We start from the raw sequence: 16,028 nt of genomic DNA, 5'->3' as shown, positions 1-16,028 counted from the left end.
TCTTACAAGAGTATACCACCTTTTCCTGAGCATAAATGCCTACCGCATCTGCTTAATAAGATGATCATGAGTAGCATAAAAGCCATAGTATTTTTCTGTGACCTAAGTATCAGCTATTATTCAATCTTTACATATCATGAAGCACTTAGTCACTAGAGTCTAATTCACACCATTACACTTTTAAGTTTACAACAGAAAAGACATTAAGATGCAAATCCAAGTAGAATACCCAAAGTCAGCTCAATGACTCCTTCATACTTTTTCAACATTACTAAAGGCTTTGTTTTCAAGAGACCTTTTTCCTGTTTTTTTCCTCAGCACTACTGATTTCCTACTCTTTCCAGTCTTATTGCTCTAAGAATGAAAATATAACACAGCAAAGCCCCCACTTTAACAGCCAAATTGGGTTAGCCTCACCTCCAGGGATAGCTGATCATTACCTTTTTAGATCATTCTGTATCTTATTGAAAAGATTAGGTCTACAACTAGAGCCATCTATCCTTCAAGACAAGCGTTGCAAGGAATTGAATGTCTATCTTCTGTCCCAGGATAATCCTACCGCATTAAAAACAGGCTTTCCAAAAGTCAAGCACTTTGAGAACAAGACCAAAATGCCTCTTTGTATCTAATCTACAAACTGAGAAACAGAGTCTTGATATCATCAGTTATGCTGCTCAAAAGGAAAGCATTAAGCGGGCAAAATGAAAGCCAGCCACTGCTGTAGTGGACAACCATATTGGGTTACATACATATTCTAGGCCGTCATCACAGAAGTTTTTAATGTCTAGCAACTGACCAACATCCCAACTGCTTCAGCACTCTCCCATGGCTACACTTGACCTTCTCTTGCCCTCCTCAGCTACTTGCTATCTTGAAGCTCTATTTTTCCATCAATTCTAGTTTTCTTAGTTCTCAGTCCTTTCAAACACCTGCATAAAAATCCCATCTCATCTTTCAAATAGTCTTCAAAAGATAAAAAGCAAAAAAAAAAAACACACCCACACCTTTCCTTCTCAAATCAGAAGGAACAGACTGAAGATGCTGAATGCTGTTTTTCTATTATGCCACAAGCTCCCCTCATACACAGAGAAGAAGATAATAAAGCAACAAAGTTTTGCATTTCTTTAAGCTGGAGAGAAACGCAAGACCAATATTATGCAACAGTGCTTTCCATACAGCCCATAAATAACAATGTAATTTTTCAATCCTGTGCAGTCATCTGAAAATTTTGAAAGGAATATGGGTAATTTTGTAGGCCAAGCCATGACAAGAAGTGTTCTGGATTACAACTACAACAGCTGGCTTTGTTTGTCTTCACTGAGCTACAGAGAGTAACAATAGCTGCCACAGGAAAGCTGATTACATGATCATGGTCTTTGCAACACTCTGAAATGATTAAAAAGCTTCAAACCACTTAAAGTAATTTTACTGAATGACTAATTCTGGCTGCAACACTGTAGGAAGGGGGGGCAGAAGGGACCATTCCATCAACTTGTACCTGCTAACCTAGTTGAAAGCAATAGATTTAAATTACAAAGTCAGGAGCAGTCATTCCTATGCTTTGGGTACACTTCTAGACCCTCTATTTGATGGGGTGAAGTAGCTCTAACACTTTTCCCCTCTGTCTGGGGATGTATATTTTAGATATTTCATAGCAGTTAACATGAAGGACCTGCAACCCTATCCAGGGGATCTGGTTTCAATTTTGTGCTTTATCAATCTATAGAGAGCCTTGGACATCTTAATCGCTTTCCCCACTTGCCTAGCTAGGTTGAATTTTCCTGTTTTGGCTGGTATTTCAGAGGAAATTCACTGCTGGATGAAAAACGTGTTTTATCAAAACACTGTCTAACCATTTATGACCAAGGCTACCCACCTGAGAGAAACTATAATGTTCCATAAATATTGGGGGCAGGGGTGGAACAGGCATGAAAATCCCATCCACCATACTCCATCCTTCAGGTACACAGATACTCCAGAACTGCAGGATAACTTCAGTTCACAACCTCTATCAACCCAGCCCAAAGGCAATGCAGTTTTGATTTGAAACTTCTGCTAAGTATTCCAGGCCTTGAGGCTAGGACTCCACCTAAGAGCACACGGAGAGGGACAGTCTCTGGCAGCATGGAATACAGTAGCACATTGATGATTTTATTCCTAAACTACATTGCCATTTCAGTATCCTAAGATCACTAGATTCATTCTTACCAGACTGACAAGAATACGGGTGATTCTATATTCAAATAGAATTACTTTCACAGGACATTAATGGGAAATGACAGCTAGTATCCAGTACCATGCTGCAATTACTCTAGGAAGCATTATTCTGTGCACAAGCTGTCTTTCGATAATGAAAAACCTCATAAGAAATATCCAAATGTGAAGCAAGTACTATAACATTTACATAAATATGCTACTGAAGTATAACATCTGTCTGGTTGCTACACTCACTTTCAATGTTGATACATACTCATATGGCAAACATCTTATTTAAGGTCTTAAGACCTCTTTTTCAGGTTACTGACCAAGTGATACAAAAGCCTCGCTTCTGGTTCGTAATTAGTTAACTCAGATACACGAACATTTGGAAAGTTAAGTGGTGTGCATTTAAATGACTAATAGTCTGCTGCCTTAGCAGCCACCGAGTGCCATGCTTTTAACATATTTCCCCTAGAGAACTCAGTTGCTGTGATACCTAAAATGTAGGCTTTCTAGCTTCTATACTGAGCATGCTAAGTCACAGTAGTGAAATAATAAAAACCACTTTAAGAAAAAACAGTTTTGCACCACTGTATCTGCCTAACAGAGTAGCTAGAATAAAGTTACAGGACGCTACAAAATCCTGCAACTGTGACTACCTTGCTGTGTCCTCCTTCTGGATAGTAACCAAAAAGAAGAGTTGGAAAACAAATATACTGCTATAAATTCACAGAAAACTTCTTAACAGGAAGAACACCACTTGCAGCTTTAGTTTAATAGAAAATATAATCACTATCAAGTTCAAGTAGAAATGGATTTCCCTCCAGGTTTCACATTATGTTGAACATTGATTTGGTCTAGGCTACAAACTACCCTTCAATCCCTTCCAATCTCTCCCCCCCAAAATCCAAAAACAAAACCACACAATTTGCGTCTGAAGCTTCTCATAGATAAGCATGATGTACCGCAATTTGGCTAAAACAGTAGCTTAAATTTCAGTAATCTTAAGAGTCACTTTGTTTGCCTGTATTTATTTTCTTAAGCATAGAAGGGGAATTTAGCAAACATAATAGCTGTCTAATCATTAGGATTATATTCATTATCCTATCATGTAAGCAAATAAAGCTACTAAACAAGACACTAAAATTATACATCTCACTATCGACCCTGTATTTTTAGTACTTGCTTCCTTAAGTGGTTAACTGAAGATTACTTAAGCAGCAAGAAAAAAAAAAAAGAGAATTGTTCACTGAGTTAGAAATGCACTGTCATCTGACTACTCTTTCATTTGGAGCGTTATGCAGGCTCCATAAATGATATTAGTTGGAATTCTGAAACAGAGTTAATGAGGTTGAATGTGTATGTACTGGTTAAGAGATGCACCTGCTTCCAACTTTTTTTTTTTTTTTTTTTTTTTTTTTTTTTTTAAAGGGAGACATTAAATACTTCCAAACCACCTCAGAATTCAGTCAACTACATTGCTACGGATGCCCTACTAACGAGAAAGTCTAAAAATGCCTCCACTTCCTCTTTGGAATTACAAGTTTAAAAGAAACATTCTAAAAAGTCATATTCTCTGCTAGCATGAATATGCCAAAGAGAACCCACGTTGCTACCTTCTTTCTAATGGAAGTCACAGGATTCATGCAACACTTGTACTTCTGTTCCAATTCCTAAATAAACGCGATAAACTTACCAATTAACTGCAAACAACTTGGGACCAAAAGCTCTGTCCAAAAGACAGAGTTGAAAAGTCATTCCATGCATACGGAAGAAAAATGAGTTCAACTGTATCTTCTCATGGCTTTTAAATAATAAGTTTTCAGGACAGCAACAAGGCTCAATATTAATCACATAAAATCTTTAAATGTATGAATATGAATGTTGCTAGTGAAGCGTTAAGTATAACTGACTAACAAAATTAGCAGAGAAATGCTTGATAACTAACAGAATAGCTAATCCTAAATAAGCATTTAGTTTTGAAGGAGCAAAAAATATAGGACTTAAATTTGGTCAGGCACACTCCCTTATATACCTGCATTAATAGTGAAAATTTTTGTACATAACTCTAAGAAAGGAGTTTAATACTAACCTGCACAAAGGCTTGCAATAAAACACCTTAGAGATTTCATTAGCAGATGCATTCTTCATACATAAAAATACTTGCAATAAAAAAGTTCTGTAAGCAATGAAATAAAAATCTAGTTAGATATAAGAACTTTGAAGTTGTGCTATTACAAAGGTACTGACAGAAAGAAAAATTCAATATTTCCTTTTAAGTTATTCTACCACCTCTCCCAGAGGTGGGTACTTACTTGCGCCCACCTGGCACAAGTCAGCCTGGTCACTCAAAGCACTCGCAACGGATTCTTTTTATTTCATAACTCAACATCTCAGTTCTGCATGCAGGTGACATTCATGAAACTACATTTGAGTCCTGATAGTAGGAAACTCCCAGAAGCTTTCAAATCAAATGCGACCAGCATCCCACAAGTTGCGGGCAGCATGTCTGGCGCTCTCTTTGCTTGATTATCTCATGGTACAATGAGAAGTCAGAACCCCCCAAAAGTTTAACCACAATTCTCCATCCGTGTAGGTGGCACCAAGTACAAACAGTCCTTAAAGAGAGTCAAAGACAAATAACATTACAGAAGATAAATCTCTTATTCCCACAGAAGTTGGGATTATCAAAAACATTTAATACCTTCTTGCTCTGAAGCAGGGAGAATTTTGTCTGCTGTAATTTACACTGACTGTAAGCAATCATTTTAAATTTTTCCCCCGTATCTGATGCAAAGCCATGTGTATGACATGAGAATGATGTATTTCTTAAGTTTGGAGAGAAGTTTCTTCATCTGCTTTGCACTATTCCCCATCTATATCATTCTCCAAAAAAAGAGTAGTTTTTATTCTCATATGAGACTGTCGGACTACAGTATGTTTGCAAGTGCAGCACTTAAACATTTGCAATTAATGAAGTATATTCTATTCCCACATCAAGAAAACATATGACCCAGGATTAAAACCATTTGCTTCAGGTAGAAAAGCTAACAGACTAAGGCTGTGCATACCTAAGGCACTGGATAATATACCCTATTGGAAAATAAATCCTGTGAAGTCACTTAAATTGAGCACCTTGGTCACCTTTAAGAAACTGCAATTGCCAGTTTGGCCTTAGCAAAGTACAATGCAGCAAATAAACAGAGCAATTGATGTTACAGTGTGTGTTTTCTTTTCTGAAGTGCCTAAGATTAGCCAAGAAGAATCAAAGCCTGAAACTGCTGCATTGCTGAGTGCCACCTCATCTTAGAAAGTAGGACTTGTTTGCCAATTTAAACAGAAATAAAAAACAATGAACTGTATACACAGCAGCATGAACTCTTGTTTCAGCATTATTGCATGCTGCTTTAAACTAATCCCCCAAAGCAAATGGTGGGAGAAGTCCTGCACGCTCCGTGAAAAACCCCCAGCGTCCCAACACATTTGTTCTGACAATGTCGGTTGATCCACAGCATGTCTCCTTCTCTGCCTCAGGAAAAAGAGTTATCCTCAGAACTTAATAGTTTAAGGTTTTGCTGTTGGCTTGTCACTTTTATGCGCTCACTCAATAAGCACCTGATACTTATTCATGCATCTTTTGCAGACAATAGCAGTGGGGAAAAAAGCAATATAACCTCATAATCCAGAAAACAGTCACTTTTACCAGGAATAAGACAGTCCAGTAATTAAGACATCACTACAATTGAACCAAACTTTCAGTTGACCATCCAAGTAAACTTAGGGACAAGCACTGAATTTTTTGGTTATTCAAATGCTGAAGCCTACCACCTTCCTCATGAGAAAGAAATGCTTTTCCATTTTGAAACTAGCCATTAACACCACAAAAATACATCCTGCACTTAGCGGATCTGCCTGTACCAAAGTCTACAGACAGGAAGACAGAAACACAGCAAGGAAACGTTACCTTGTAGCTAGATTAATACAGAACTCAGTACACGAAGTTGTTCATGCATAGCCACAGCAGAAAAAGGCATTAAGATAATTGTTTCAAACATGTTACATGGGCTCATACAAGCAGTAATCATGGCCTAAGTGTAAATCAATACTTATCATGTATATGTAAGCTCAGAATATATCCAAACACACCTGTGAACTAGATATGGAGAAACTACTCCAGCATTCAGATTCAATGCATCTGAATGAATCACATTAATCCCTCATGAATTTAATTCTGCAGGGGGGAGGGGGAAGCACATGCCCAGTGTGCTCTGTTGTCACGGCATAGACAGCTATGCTGAGAAATTGTTCCCTAAACGCTGCCTCCAAAAAATTCACTCTCAAAGAAAAATTCAGTCCAAGACTAGAGACTCTGTCACCAAAGTTCCTCCAAAGTTAATTACCTTGTGGACCTGAAAAGAAAAACAAACAAAAAAGTAGCTTGGGTTTGCAAGCTGAGATGCCCGAGGCTGCCTCCCAGACATTTTTAAACCTTTTCAGATCCCAAGCAAACCGATCTTAATCGGAATATATTTGTATGTTTGGAGATTCCGTTTTATCACCTCAAGTCATACTGCTCGATCCACAGCACAAAGACAACACAAGTTTGAATAAGGTGAGCGATATCGAGGTTCCGGGATTCAATTGTCTTATGTAACACTTGTTTTTTCAGCTTTCTTCATTTTTGCCTAAGTATCTGAACTATACCATCATTCTTTCGATGTATTTAAATACTACAACATACTCCCAATCCCAGCTCCCCAAGAGCTCGACTTAATTATCCATTTGTATGCTGGAGATACAAGTCTGTTTTAACAAAATAGGTAAGCAGGAGCGACTGGTATTCAGGTTTTGGGGTGACTATACTCCCTTCCAAGTCCTGTACTACAGTCAGCTTTCGCTACTTCCCATGAAGTATAGTGTATGCCTGTAGGAATGCTCACATTAGGAAAAGGAGGCTACTTTATAGCAGTGATCCACCTTCCTCTCATCACAAAGCTGCCAAATTAAAGAAAAGTCACATTTTCAACTAACAGTGTCAATCATTCCCAAGGAAGAAGTCAAAAAAAGGCTCATCATTGATGCGCTTGTCATTTTTCTACCATCACAAGTAGGAGAAAGCATATGTTAAGCAGAAAAAAAAAAACCACAGTTGTAGTCTTATACTCAACAGTACAAAACAATGCCTTTATGGTACATTCACCTTTCAGTATGTTCATTTTTCATGGTGAACTCATCTGTTTCGTAGCTCAGCAGCAACATACATTTAGAAGTACTATTGTTAACAACTCCAAAACTGAGTATACCCTCTCCTATAACACATAGTCCCCCTGTACTGTTGCCCTTCTAACATGCTTGGTGACAGCATTAAGTTGCCAAGTTAGAGGGCTTCAAGAAGAGAATGCTCATGACAGCTAATAAGACCAACGTGGAATCCCATATCAGTCAATGGCAGACTCCTCTAGTGAACGTGCGCTCCAGCCGTGCTTCCAGCTCCACCCTGCGTTATTTCGTTTTCAAGGAACAGTACTTTTAAAAATGACAAGAAAAAATAAAGCAAGGTTTATATCTTCTCCCATTTTCCCCCACCCCCTCCCACAATGCAGCTGGATCCTTGCACTGCCTTGAGCAAGTCTTCTCCAAGTGTACAGACCTGGCCTTTTCTCTAAGACTGATGTTATTTCTCAAGTCCTGAGACTGATGGGAAATACTTAATAGTCGTAATTCCACCTAAAACTCAAACTCATATTCACAAGACACTATTTTTACATCTTTGTTTTCTTTAACAGAAAAATTAGAATAGAAATCACAAGATGCTCTGGGTTAGTCATTCATAAATGAATACTGTTTGGTATAGCATCTATGAGATTTAAGGCAACAACCCTCCCTTAGATAAAAAAGCAAAAAACAAACAAACAAAAAACCCCAGCTTTCCTATACATTAAAGAGAAGCTTAGACCAGGGGGTGAGGGGGAGGAAAAAAATCTTATAACTACCTGCAGGTCACATAGAAGTCAGCATCTCAAGCCTGTTTTACTAGCAGAGGATTAAAGGCATCTTGCTACATTTTCACTGCCTCTCTCCAGTTAGAGAAATATGCTCAAAACCTGTAGCAGTGCTAGCTGAAGCAAAATCTATTTTGATGGGCTTACCACCGTAAAAAGATAGCAAACTATTTCAGACACTCATCACTACTTGTATTATACATCTGTTAATAAGTAAATTAGCAATGGTGTTTTTATAGACTAAGAGACCAAGACGACATTGACACTGTTAGATTGTTCTAAAATTTCTTTATGAAGGATTACAAATTTTATTTTCATGTTGTTTCACTTTCTTTTCTTGGTTTTGCATCATTCTTAAAGTTTTATAACAATGTAATGCTAGTCCAAGTTTGGGATGATAAAAAAAATGAAGCTGATACAATGATCTTAGGACAAAAACATGTAAATATGTAAGGGTAAGAAATAGCTGAATGTATCTTGAAAACCCAAGATGTTTTCAGCAATTTCAAGACTGCTGTCCTCAATCCATGTTTTTTCTCCCCATTCCTGTACACACTACACACTTGATGTACGAGCTGTTGAATACTGACCAAGTATCAATATATCTGTTGGTGAAACTAAGCTATGAAAGACGGAACACCTACAGATTGTTTTTTTTACTAGTTAACATTGTAAATGACAGCATTTAAGTTTGGCTATTTGATGGGAATTTCATATAATGAAAATTGAATGGAAGCATATGTTCTTAAATTATTGACTTTGACCTGCAGCAAAATGCAAGTAACCCATTTTTAATTGTTTTTATCCAGTGTTATTAGTTCATTAGCTTTTCCTCACACAGAACTGTTGCATCTGATAACACATCTGATTACGAATAACACAAGGAAAGAAGTCTTCTTGCAGAACATATCAAGGCGTCAATTTAGGAACTAATTCAGAAACTACTGGCAGTAGCTCTCTTCGGACTATATACAACTCACATGCTAAAATATACATAATTGCTACTGCTGAAAGACCAGTTTATTTTCACATTATTTCAATAACCATTGGTCCAGCAAGTGTGTCAAGATGCTTACTATTATAATAGAACTGAAAACCTGTATAGAACCCAAGTTTACATTCACAATAAAGTCCAAACAGTGTTGGAAAGCCTTTTATTAAAAAAAATTTTTTAAGCCAGTGACACTCTTTACTGAAAAAGAAATTCTGAGAATAAGTAATAGTGTCTTTACTTCATTGCCATAAGCTCACATTGCTTTAGAGTCCACATATATTCTCTTCCAGATGAGCATCCTGCTCAAAAGAGGTTTGACAGTATTATTTGAACTACTCATGAAGGTGGTGTTGGTTGGACCTAAGGTTAAAGTAGCCTAAATTAACAAGACTCTATTCTTTTCCTTAAAATTTAGTTCTCTCTTTCTGCTTAAAGAAACTGTTTCAGCAAAAAGTTACTTAACATTTTCTCATGCCAGCCGCATACCAACTACACCCCAATTTCTCGCTACCAGCAAAAAGGCTGAATACATTGAACTTGAAAGGCTTTGAGATATTTAGGGAGTATTGTTAGACTGCTAAATTCTTTGCAGCTCAGATAAAAAGACTTCCAGTATTTCAGCAGCAGCAAAACACACTATTATAAATTATTCCTACATGCTATATAAAGTTACTACATAGGTTTAAAAGCTGCTATCAGTGAGAAACAGTTAGATAAAGGAGCCTTAGAAAGAATACAACTAGCAGTTGCAATCCAGAAGAGTTGGATTTTTTCCCCCCCTTAAATATGCCATTTTTTCAATATTCAGAGTTATTTGAAGAGCCCTGAGAACAGAGAAGATTTAAGATAAATCTTTTTTCAGGCAAAATTTTCCCATGAATCAGATCTGCTGGCTTCATGACTCAGTGTCCAATGCACATTGGACAGCAAGTTTTCTATGAAAATTTTACTCATCAGCTGGACTCTGCTTTTGAAGCACACTTGCCATCCACTGTTTCAGTTTTAAGGCCTTTGTGTTTGGTAAATGAACAGAACTACAGTTAGGTAACACAAATCATTAGTAGATGAAACGGCTAACATAAGTCACATGCCATGAAAATAACTACATACATTGCTCCACATCCTCCTCTCCCTCCAACACAAGCTTGGCTGTATCAGTAAGTCCTCAGCATCTTATTCAAGAAATATGGTATTTATACCACATAAACATGCATCTACCAATACAAAGAAAAAAAAACAACACATATGTATGTTCTGCTGAAGGACATCTTCCATCCTGCAGAAGTCCAAACAGCACTGAGAAAGGAACAGTGGTGCCCACCTCTGCAATGAAAGAGGAGAGCAGAGGGAAGCACTGCCGGGAGGAGCTCGGAAACCAGCAACCACCCACCATAATTTCAAGCAAGTGACAAGTACCATGGAGAATACACATACAACTCTACAACATGCTTAGTCCCCAGCAAAGCGTCTGCATCAAACTATGCCCCTTAACACGTGACAGGTGCTGCCAGCCTCAACGACTCGCTGTACAAGAAACCTGAGAGGGCTCCCCCTTCCCAAAATGTAAACAGTATTAAACATCACAGCTATTGATCCAGGCTGCATTTCTTAAGGCTAAGCTGAATAATGCAGTCTTTCAAGTAACAATATCTCAGCAGCAGCTATTCCAGCAGGACTTTATGACATATAATTTAAGAACAAGATAAGCCAACAGAACAAGATGGTTTTAACCAGCCCTCTATTTCAGATGCTGTACATCACAGTATGCTAGCTTGAATCCTCTCCAAAATAGTGGCAGACTACTTCAAATGCAATGGCTTACAACACAAAGCTTTATAAGTTATTAGACCAAATAACTCAAAAAATTTCACCTTAATATACACATTCCTGGCCAAAACTGTTTCCTCCTTTTAACTCCAGTGACAGGGAAGAAAAATATCTGCAAAGTTCCCAACAGCAACAATCTTTTCTTACTATGCACTTCCTAAGAGTCTATCCATAGCACTCCCCCAGGAATAGACCCATATAAATTTAAGCCTAGAAGCCTGTTATCTCCATGCTGACTTCACACCTGTGTCTTTACACCATTGCACAGCCTACTGCCCTGTAAGCCAGCTGCACATCTTGTTTACCTACTTAATAGCTCTAAACCGGAACCCGTACTTTAAAGGTCTGCAAGAGAAAAGGAATGGAGCACCAAGAAAAATCTCATTTTCTCAAACCCTTCCAGAGACAACCAAGCATCATCCTTCCAGCTTAACCCAGTCCTAACAAGACCGCTGCTCTGCCTGTACACCGGCAGCTAGCAAGTAGCAAAGCAACTTCTCTCTGCAGTGCTGAGCGTCCCTTTCCAGCAAGGCTCTCGACAAATCTACCTCTCGCTTGGCTGCGAAGGAAATGCGCACTGAGGACCACCCTGGGCATTCAGTGCAGAGGAACGGACGGGGACCAGGCCAGTCGCCCCCAAACAGCCGTGCCAGAAGGGAAGGAGCAGGAAAGCGGGGGGGGGGGGGAGCATGGAGGAAGGAGATGGAGGAAGAGAAGGCAGCCCGGAGGGCACAACAGCTGCTTCCAGCGCGCCAGCGAGTGCCCTGCGGGCCGGGCCAAGAGCGGGGAAAGCAAGGAGCAGCCCTTGCTCCCTGCCCGCTCTCTCGCGAGCCTCGCGCTGCCGCTGCGCGCCGAGCCGGGCCGCCGGCTCACCTTCGATAGCGATGACATGCTCGCGGATCTGGTTCTGCAGCACGGGCTCCTCCACGCGCTCCAGCAGCTCGTAGATGGAGTAGATGTTGGGGTGCACGGACTCGAAGCGCTGGATCTCGGCCCGGATGGCTGCCGAGTTGGCCAGCTGCTGCTGGTAGTTCATGGTGCGGCCGCTCCCCTCCGCCGCCGCCCGCTCCTGCCCGGCGCCTTCCCCCCTCTGCGGCCCGCGCCGAGCTGCCCCCCGCGCACACCGGCGGGGCGGCGGCGGCGGCGGCAGCGCCGGCGAGCTCCTCGCCGCCCGCACCAGCGGCCGGCCCCTCCGCAGCGTCGCACCCCCGGCCCAGCCTCAGCCTCAGCCTCGTTCTCGCGCCCGGCGCCCCGCGCGCGAGGGGGGCGCTAAGCGGAGAGGGGGGAGGGGGGAGATAACGGCAACACCAACGGCCGCGCACGCGCCCCCGCGCTCTCTCTCCGCCACGCGCGCGCGCGCGCGCGCTCACTCGCTCCGGGACGACCCCCCCTCCCCTCCCGCGCGCTCGCTCCGCTGCCCCCCTACGTCCTTCTCGCCTGCCCGCTTCACGCTCACGCAGGCCGCGCCCCCTCCCGCCTGCTGACGTCACCGCGCAGCCAGATGGCCACGCCCCCGGGCCGCACGCCGCGCCCCCGCCTGCCCCCTGCCCGCCGCGCGGCACCCTGGGAGTTGTAGTCCTCTAGGGGGGCGGGGGGGCGCGGGCCTCGGCGGCCCCCCCGCCGTGTCCCCCGGAGGGCCCTGGCCCGCGTCGCTCCCTCAGAGCCGGCTGCGAGGCACCCGGGGTCCCCCCCAGCCCGGCGTCCCTCGCCCGGGTGGCCCACAGGGAGCCCTGACGGGCGGCACGCGCCTCGCGCGGCGGCAGGCCTCACTCACATCGTCCAGGCCGCTTCCCGGCGCCTCGCGCCCTTGGTAGCTGCCAGCCACCCCTAAGGTCCTTGGTAACTGCCAGCCTCACCTAAGGCCCTTGGTAGCTGCCAGCCGCCCCTAGGCCCTTCGTAGCTGCCAGCCTCACCTAAGGCCCTTGGTAGCTGCCAGCCGCCGGCGCTGCACGAGGGTCCCCCTTGCCCCGGGCCCGCCGGTGCGTCCTCACGCCACCTCAGCATGCAGGCTGGCGCGATCCTCGCGAAGGCCGCTGCCGCCGCCGCTGTCATCTCTCCAAGCTGCTGTGCCGCCTCACGCCACCGTTAAAGTCCTGAAAAGGATCAAAATCAGACGCTCATGTGTAAAGTATGCTAGCTAAATTACTAATAATTGCAATAACTGCAATAATTTTTTCAGTGCTAACAAGGTGCTAATTTGCATAAGTCTTTAAATAACTATAGCCACAAGTCTTTGAGTATCATAAAGTGTGTAAAATACTATATTGCTCTGAAAGCTTTTCGTGACCCTGGCAAGAGAAAAAACAGTATTAAAAACAACATTTTCAGTCAAAAAGCCCTGAATGTATTTTCATATTCAATGAGCAAATTATAGCCTAATGAAAAATTGCTGTCATTAGCATAAACAAGTATTATTAACAATATCATTTGCAAACCAGCTGTGCACAGAGTTAGGAATTCACCCCAGTGAATCCATGCTTACGTTCAATATTTTATGGATTTAAACTTCCAAGCTGCAAAACCTGCAGCAAACTTCAATATGCAAAAGAGTTGAGCATAAGGACACCCTGGTAAGCGATAGCCTCAGAAAACGGTACCTGTCTATTCTACTGACATGTACCCCAACAGTGAATGGCGCAATCTCTGTAATTATTCGTTTTTCCCTAAATATTTATACAAAATGTCATTATTTGGATGTACAGCTCTGGCCTGGCATGGATGAGAAACTGTTAAGCTCTCATAAAGTTATTTCCTTAAGTAACTTGTGACAAGCCTTTTTATGGTTTTAAAGAATTTATCTTTTTGAAAAAGCTTTGTCTTGAGTGTTTGGTGTTTGGTCATGTTAGGTCTTAAGGCCAGAGGAGATAAAGGCTTATGAAAACTTAATGCATTTATCAGATTCATTGATCTACTTTAAAAAATGCAAACTGCTTTGTTTTTTTTTCCTGAAGGACATCTGGGAAATTAAGAGTGGTGCAGATCATGTGATCTCTAGGGTAGCAGTAATGGAACTGTATTCTTAACCTAAACGGCTTAAGAGAAAAAGGCTGGCTGGTGTGTGTAACCCAAACAAGGCTTGGTAAGCTTGGCTGCAAGGAGAAGAGTATGGGGTATCATAAAACCCAATACTTAATGGTACTGTGACTATTAGTGCTTAGTGACATAGTAGACATCTGTTTGCTGACTTGTTTATTGATACTCTTTTGCAGGTCTTCCTAGAAAAAACCCTTGGTGACTAGATAGAGCTGAAGGAAGGCGACAGGGGGATCCTCCAGTTAATGGCTGTGGTGCTGTTTCTGTCAGCTGCCTCTAAGTGAATTCTATCACATAACACATGTGCTGTTGTGCCTGAGATAAGCAGTTGCTACCAATTTATGCCGTACACAGAGCAACTAGTACCTTGTTTGCAAATAGTCCCAGTAACACTTAGCCATTAGCCTTCTTGATGTGATGGCTTACACCAAAAAACACGTTATATAACCAACTACAGAGGTGAAAGAAAGAGCTGTGATACGAGACAGATTTTTTAGATACTCCTGCTTGTGCTACTCTGAGAGCAGATACACCTAATTAACAGCAAATAGCCTTCACATTCACATTAATATGACATGAACTGTCTTTTTGTCAGCAACCAGTAAAAGTGAGATGACTGTTTTAGTTACCAAAGGGAACTTATTTTTCCCAAGACAATCACTTATTGCGAAATTTCCCATTCTGATTCTCACATAGGGAAGCCTTCGAATCAAGCTAAGGAACGAAAGCTTTCCCAGTGCTGGTTGCTGGCTGCTGTGAGGACTGTTTTTTTACTCATTCCTACTGTTGAGGAGGAGAGGGCAAATATGGTCACAGACACCTGTGTTTTCTTCCCTCTTTCTTCTCAACAGGAATTGTTATAATTTTTATCAGTGTTCTTATTTTCTAATCCTAGAAAGAAATTCTTGAGTGGATAACAAGACTTGCAGGAAGAATATAGTGCCTGCTTTGACTTGTGAGCACTCTTCAGGGTATTTAATGAAGATAATAACTTGTGAAGCATAAGAGGATTTTTGCTTTCAGTTACCTTCAATTGTTTGCATAAGCTAATTGGATAAGGAAAGCTAGTAAATGGAAGCTATAATACTCTGATTTTCCCTCCCTCTGTTCTGATTTCTACTGTTCTGGCGTAGCAGCATTGCATCACAGTACTTGATCTTTTCACCAAATGCCTAAGTCAACAGCAGAATGAAGAGCTGAGCAATAGCCTCTGTTACGTGTGGGGCTGACCGTTTCCACTGCTGCCTTATGCCTTATATTCTTCCGGCTCTAGAAGTGGATTCATGGTAGGCTAAGATACGGAAAACATTGCCCAGTCAGAGCGGTCTCAACTGTAAATAGATGCAGCTATGCCACACAAGTAACTGGAGCATTAAAAACCCTGTTAATACAAAGCCTTTCTCGAATACTCTGACTCATACACTTTGTATGGAGCTTTTGCTATCTGGATTTTTTTGCTACATAATAGCTTCCCTGTAAGCTTTGTAACATTAAAGCAAACTATAAGCTACTGTTGTAGCTTACTCAGAGAGCTCCTGTAAGCAGGCTGTAACAGTAAGTAACATTTCGCTTGTGCTTGCGGCTGAGATTAGCCTGAAAGGCTGCTTGTGATGCACAGAGCAACGCCGATCTCTTAGCTGTTGAACTCGGTTACGGGGAGTCTGGTTTCTGGAGTGCCCCATCACCCTTTAATGTGAGCTGGCAAAGGGAATGAATCTGGCAGCGCTGCTGTGAGCCGCTAACGAATCTAGATGTGTTTTTATTTGGCCTGGGACATGGCTAGCTTGGGCACTGTGCAGCTTTTCTGGGCCTGCTTTTGTCAAAGGCCGGATGACCACTAAGGTTGGTGCTCATCGCTGAATCTCTGGAGGCCATGAAACTTGGATTGTTTTTACGAGTATAAAGGGTTGACGTGCTTTGAAGTGAAGCACGCAGAGTGAGCACGACGCCAGTACAGGTTAGTCTTCTGTTGC

General features: G+C 41.9%; 1 protein-coding gene and 1 long non-coding RNA gene across 7 annotated transcripts in view; one reads left to right on the top strand and one right to left on the bottom strand.

Annotated features, from left to right (window-relative positions):
* The window catches only part of AGAP1 (ArfGAP with GTPase domain, ankyrin repeat and PH domain 1), a 386,106-nt gene extending 374,001 nt beyond the window's left edge, over positions 1 to 12,105 (bottom strand). For 5 of the 6 annotated variants that reach the window (XM_026087248.1, XM_026087283.1, XM_026087275.1 and 2 more), the window contains exon 1: positions 11,896 to 12,105. In XM_026087248.1, the coding sequence (XP_025943033.1) occupies positions 11,896 to 12,058 (163 nt within the window). In that variant the 5' untranslated portion in view covers positions 12,059 to 12,105. Of the gene's footprint in view, positions 1 to 4,291; positions 4,379 to 11,895 lie in introns of all 6 variants that reach the window. The other variant, XM_026087265.1, reaches the window with a different exon arrangement.
* A 936-nt stretch (positions 12,106 to 13,041) lies between these two features.
* Positions 13,042 to 15,444, top strand: LOC112977097. Its single transcript, XR_003257326.1, has 3 exons — positions 13,042 to 13,150; positions 13,974 to 14,101; positions 14,232 to 15,444. It is a non-coding gene; the product is annotated as an uncharacterized LOC112977097 (long non-coding RNA).
* Positions 15,445 to 16,028: the final 584 nt, after the last annotated feature.

This window comes from Apteryx rowi, unplaced genomic scaffold (assembly GCF_003343035.1).
Source record: "Apteryx rowi isolate R43461 unplaced genomic scaffold, aptRow1 scaffold_12, whole genome shotgun sequence".
Taxonomy (NCBI): Eukaryota; Metazoa; Chordata; class Aves; order Apterygiformes; family Apterygidae; genus Apteryx; species Apteryx rowi.
This window is presented reverse-complemented; position numbering and strand designations above follow the sequence as displayed.